The 6,000-nt window shown below is 45.2% G+C and overlaps 1 protein-coding gene across 1 annotated transcript in view; it reads right to left on the reverse strand.

The window, feature by feature from the left end:
• The window catches only part of PLEKHH1 (pleckstrin homology domain containing, family H (with MyTH4 domain) member 1), an 84,452-nt gene that overhangs the window by 17,714 nt on the left and 60,738 nt on the right, over window positions 1-6,000 (reverse strand). Inside the window, exons 7-10 of the mRNA XM_006884760.1 lie at window positions 4,593-4,677; window positions 3,808-3,899; window positions 1,273-1,423; window positions 915-1,057 (exon numbers count right to left, since the gene is read on the reverse strand). Of these exons, the coding sequence (XP_006884822.1) occupies window positions 915-1,057; window positions 1,273-1,423; window positions 3,808-3,899; window positions 4,593-4,677 (471 nt within the window). The remainder of the gene's footprint in view (window positions 1-914; window positions 1,058-1,272; window positions 1,424-3,807; window positions 3,900-4,592; window positions 4,678-6,000) is intronic.

Genomic DNA, 6,000 nt, shown 5'->3' on the forward strand with positions numbered 1-6,000 from the left:
GGTGGAGGGGAGAAGGGCGGACAGAAGGAGTTATTACAGGGGGCTCCTGGGTATCACATGGCCAAAATAGTCCACTTGAGTGCCTGCTTTGCCATCAATGAAAAAACCTACCACGTATATTTTCAGAGCACCATGTCCTGCTAAGGGCTCAGAGAAAACAAAGGCACGGATGTATCTACTGATTGGGTAAGACAACACCTCACCATGAAAAGATGGCCCAGGAGGGGCTGTAGGAGGGAGAGGCAGGCCAGGGGAAGCTTCAGGAAAGAGCAGACCTGAACTGCCTTTGAAAGAAATGTCAGTCTCAGACAAGCCAAGAGAAGGCTGTTCCAGGCAGCACACAGGGGAAGGCGGATAAGGCAGGCTTGAGAAGAGGAAGACAAAGAGGCACAGTGGTGTAGAACAAGGGCTTGGGAATGACTATACTGTCTGGCACACAATAGTCTGTCTTAGATGATCAGATCCTGGGGCTCGTAAAGTGGGATGGTATTCCTTAGCAGGTGAGGGCAAATGAGACAAGCCCTGTGAAGCACTGAGCACGGTGGCTGACACACTGTAAGCGCTCAACCAATGTGAGCTCTTGCCAGCACTGCCCAGCTGCTGTGTGGATAATGCCTGGTGGGGCCTGGTGGGACTTGGTGGACCATGGCAGCTGGTCCTGGTAGGCTCCCTGTTGGTCCTTCCTCATGGGGTCTGTGCATGCCTGACTCCACAACTGCACAACCCCCAGCACTCCCCATGGCTTCACCTCAGCTCCCATGCTCCCTCCCTTCACCTATTCCAGGACCCTCGGTTTCTCACAGCTGCTGTCCGCTGCCTGTATGTGTCCAGTGCTGAGGACAAAGAAGTCCCCTCTCCGTCTGCTGAAGGTCTGCTCCTACCTCCTGTCCCCCACCTCCACACTCCCAGCTTACCCCGCCGAGGCCCAGCCCGTCGATGGAGTAAGTTGAGGTGCGCTGTAGCTTGTGCTCGGGCTCTGAGTAGTCACTATCCAATGAGCAGGCATCTGGGGGGATGGCATAGTCACCCTCGGAGCTCAGTGAGGACATGGAGACACCTGATGAGGAGAAAAGTCAAGGTCCTAGGTCCCATTCAATCCAGTCTGGTGCAGCCCAGGAGTTACAGAACCTTCACCACCCACCCAGGGACTCCGAGGGCTGGAGCACTGGAGGTCTGGGCACAGAGCAAGCAGGGACCCCTGTGTACAACCACCTGTGGAGGAGGTGAGGAGCCCTTTGCTGCCCAGTCCTCTTCTTGCTCGCCTTCTCCTACCTCTCTTGATGGCCCGGGGACTACCCAGTCCACTGGTCTTCCTGGACTCGGAGCACGGGAATGAAGTTCGGAAACTCGCCTGAGAGCTACAGTCGTCATCAGACCCTGAAGACTCGTCCACGAAGGGCATGCTGCTGATCTGTGTGGCTTTCTGAAAAACAGACCCCTTTCCTGCTGCAGCTGGGCTGTTAAACAAGGCCCATCCCGCCCTGTGGCTGTGCCCAAGCCGAGATTCCAAAGATTTGGCCATCACAGCCTCTCTAGGGTAACATCAATGCCCTGACCCAGTCTGGCATAGATAGTAACTGCTCCAGAGAGTTCTAGAAAAGAAGCTGTGCTTGTAATCAAAAGAGAAGTGGTTCGAATCCACCAGCTCCTCCACTGGAGGGTCCGCTATGGGTTGGTTCTTGATTCGATGGCACACAACTCATAGTGAAGCCTCAAAATTCAAAGCAGTTGCCGGTTTGGAACATTAATTTTCTAATGAAGAGCTCTAGAAGATTTCTGTGTCCTCCTTCCATACCTCTCCGTGGGCCACCACCCACCCTCTTCTGTGATCCCTAGAGGAGCTATTCCATCCAGCCTGCTGTAACTCTTCCTGTCACTGTGTGCTGTCGCGTTAGAACACAGCTGACCCTCTAACGGGTTTTCAGAGGCAGTTCAATTACACAGGAGAGTGCTCATCCTTCTCCTGTTCTCTGCCACTAGGGGGCCAGGAAGTCATGCTGAAGGCCAACCGTGAAAAAGAAGTTTTTTAAAAACCGTGGGGCACTGAGACAATAAAAAATCATTTCAGTTAGAAGACTGATGATTCTCAGTGTTGGTGAGTACGAGAAAAAGGATACTCTGCAGTGTGATAAAGCCATTTTGGAAGACAATTTGGCAATCCCTACCAAAATCTAAAACATGTACACGAATAGCTGTACTACCTGACGAATGCAGTCAGTTTCACTAAATTATACATGCAAAGTATTGAGGTTGTGCATAGTTTTGGTGTTTGTTTTTTTTTTAAATAGTTCTAGTTGTAACACCTTTTATCTCACAAGAGGAAAGGGTAAGAAATAAAGGAAAGACAAGAACCTAAGTAACACCAAGAAATAAGACCAGGAGCAGACACATCCTTTAGATTAAGGTCCCTGTGCTGAGAAAATCCTCAATCAGAGAAAGACCAAGACATATGGAGTTCTTCAAGGAATGTTGGGCCTACAGAAGCTGCAGGAAACAAGGACCTCCTTTCAGAACTCATATTGAAAGAAAGCCTTCCCCTACAATTGGCGCCCTGAATTCAGATTTCTAGCCTAAATTTGGAGAAAATAAACCTGTTTGTTAAAGCTAAAAAACAAAAATTTTGTTTTAACAGGAGGAAAGAAAAAATATTTTTTAAAAGAACATGCATATAATTAACTTAAAGAATTGCACTTCTAGTACTCACTCTTAGGAGTATACATAAGAAACTCACCCTAAAGAAAATATGTATACATAAGGAAAAAATATGAGAAGGATGGGCAACTTCCTCCTGTGCGATTAACTGCCTCTGGAAATGTGCTGGAGAGTCAGCTATGGGTTGGCTCCAACTTAATGGTACATAACAACAACAACAAAAATATTTAATATTAACCTAAGTATTTTATATGGATATATAATAATACATCTAGCTACATAATGATATTCACCCAACATTATTTTAGAGAAAAGCAGGGACATGAAATGAGTGACAATCAGGAAGCAACGATTAAGGACCACTATAGTACAAGTTGTAAAGGATCACACTATAAAGATACTGAGCAGTGTGTGAAGTCATACTCAAGGGATGGCTTGGCATATGACTGAGTGAGGGATACGATACAGTCTGACCCCTTTTCTGTAGTGTGTCTATATTTCAGACAAAAAAAGAGGAGGAAAGAGAAAAAAAAGGAAAGGGAGTTTATTTGTAAATGAATCAGAAGTTTTTACAGAACAAAATACTAAAATTATTAACGATAGTTGCCTCCAGGGGCAGAAATTAGAGAGAAGCAAGGTGAAATTTCATTTTTGGCTTTCTATTCTACTGTGACAACCTTTAATGAATATTATAATACTAACAGGGAAAAATTTATGTGAAAACATGTTGTAACACATGCTTATATCTGATTTTTGTTTAAAAAGAGAGCTGTGTATGGGAGTATATATGGGTTTATGTTTGAACACATAAAAAAAATAAGCTAAACACATAAAAAATAGCTGTAAGGAGTCCCACCGCTCTCAGGGGCCAGGGAAGTAGGACAGATAGAGAAGGTGGAGATGGGAATGGTAGAACAGGCATATATAGATTTAACGTTTAACTTTTCACTTGTCCACATTCATGTTGATTTTTCAAATTTTCATACGTATATATATTTTGTAAACATGCAATTTTTAAAATGAACAATAAAAAGAAAATGAAATCCATGTGGTTCGAGCTCTTATCCTAGGCCCATGTGTGTGCAGAAGCTGACCTGAGGGACTCGCCCTCTTTCCTCCCCCAGGGGGCCACCCTGCTTGGGACCACAGCCTTACCCCTTTCAAGGCTGTGTAGACAGGCACAGTGATGTTCTTGTAGACAAGGCCAGAGAAAGGCCCCGGGGACGCGAGGGCAGGAGGGCTTGAAGCTAGGGTGGGGAAAAGAAGGACGAGATGAATTCACTCCCCAATCAGGGATATGCAGGAGGGAGAGAACTGGGCAAGGTGAGGCAATCAGTGTTTCCCTTAAAAAGTGCTCAAGGAGGAGAGGGAGTGGCAGAGCTCTGATGGGACAGGGCCTTTTTCAGCTTCTGTTCTTTTGACTACCTTTGGGAGGCCCTTATCTTATTGCATTAATTGGCAATTTACAACAGAATCCAAAAACCTTTCCCTGTAACCATTTTTCTCTGTAACCCTGTAAGAGAGGTGTGAGGCTTGCATTCAGATCCACTTTGGCCAGAGTGAATTGTGTTTAATGCAAGTGTAGGGATTCTGTGGCTGACCCGTGGGCCAGCATGGAAGCAGCTCTGTTAGGGGGCAACTCCCATCCATAACCCTTGTGTTACTGAAGGGATCCTGTGCAGGTGACAGGCTGGCACTAAGATGCCTTCCAGCTCAGTGATTGGCTACTGTCCTCACATACATTTGGCAGGAAATGAATTAACTGAATCTACACAACTTCCTTTTCCTGTCATGGGCCCTTGTATGGTTTGACTGCTTGAGGAAGGGAATCAGGTGCTAGATGATCCTGTCCGTGGATGTTTCTCAGGGAAGAATTCTCCTCCCAGCCCCAATCTGCCACCACAGGCATCCACTCCCTTAGCACCTTCCTTGGAACTCACCGTAGTTGGCAGTATTGCTCCTGGGTGTTACTCCTGAATCTGAAAGCTGCATGCCTGAAGTGGCCACAGCGTAGATCCGGCTCTCCTGGAATGAGAGGTTCTGTGGAGTCAGGTACTCTACAGAGCCCACCACTGTGCCCAACCACACACTCCTGAGGTATGGATGAAAAGCATGGAGTCAGTAGACCTGGGCCCCATGCAGGCACAGCCAATTTCTAACTGAGAAACCTTGGACATGTTAAGTCATTTCTAAGCCTCATTTTCCGTGCTTGAGTAGTAATGGGTGTGCTGGTTGCAGAATTCCCAACACGACCACTTATCTGTCAGTTTGCTATATAGTGGTGGTTTGCGTGTTGCTATTCCACCAGTATTTCAAATCCAGCAGGGTCACTCATGGTAGACAGGTTTCAGTAGAGCTTCCAGGCTAAGGCTGACTAAGAAGCAGGACAGGCTACCCACTTTGAAATAGCAGGCTTTGAAAACCCTATGGATAAAGGAAGAACATTATTGGATAAAGTCTGGAAGATGCAATCCTCAGGTTGCTGGGCATTCAAAATGCAACGTAGGAAGAGTTGCTTCTGAAAAAAAATAGAGGCTACCAGGATGGTGCAGATGCAGTAAAGCTTTCACCCAGTGAACCTTCCTTTGGTGATGTGAGAAAGACTCATAAGGAGGAGAAACAACTGTAAACATCCATTAATAACTGGAACATGGGATGTATGAAGTAGAAATATCAGAAAAACTGGAAGCTGTAAAAAATGAAATAGAATGCATAATGATTGACAACAGCGGCTTAGTGATTTGAGATGAACTGATACTGGCCATTCTGAACCAGACAATCATGATTTACGATTCCAGGAATGACAAACTGCAGAAGAATGTTGTTTCATTCAGCATCAAAAAGAACATTTCATAATCTCCTGTAGTATAAAGCTGTGAGTGACAGAATACTATCCATATACATACAAGAAAGATCTGTTACATACATTACTCAAATACAATGATCCCTAAATTGAAAGATTAAGAAGTTGAGGATTGCTACCAACTTTAGCAGTCTGAAATTGAGCAAATATTGTAGCCTTTATTGCATAATAAAGATGTATTAGTAATACTTGGTGACTGAAACGCAAAATTTGGACACGAAAAAGGAATAGTAGTTAGACAAAAGGGTTTTGATGTTGGAAATGAGGCTGGAGATCGTATGATAGAATTTTTATTTATTTTGATAGAATGAATGATTTATCTATTGCAAATACTTTTTCCCCCCACTTTTTAAGATGTGCACTTTTATTCAACTGGTCAAAAGTCAGTGTACAGGTAAAGCCCTGGCTGCCTCCACATCTCAGCCACCCCAGGGAGACCAAAAGCCTTCATATTTCTAGAGTTGAGGGAAAGGGCAAGGGCCCCC

Source organism: Elephantulus edwardii, unplaced genomic scaffold (assembly GCF_000299155.1).
Source record: "Elephantulus edwardii isolate Elephantulus edwardi_28Jun2011 unplaced genomic scaffold, EleEdw1.0 scaffold00037, whole genome shotgun sequence".
NCBI lineage: Eukaryota > Metazoa > Chordata > Mammalia > Macroscelidea > Macroscelididae > Elephantulus > Elephantulus edwardii.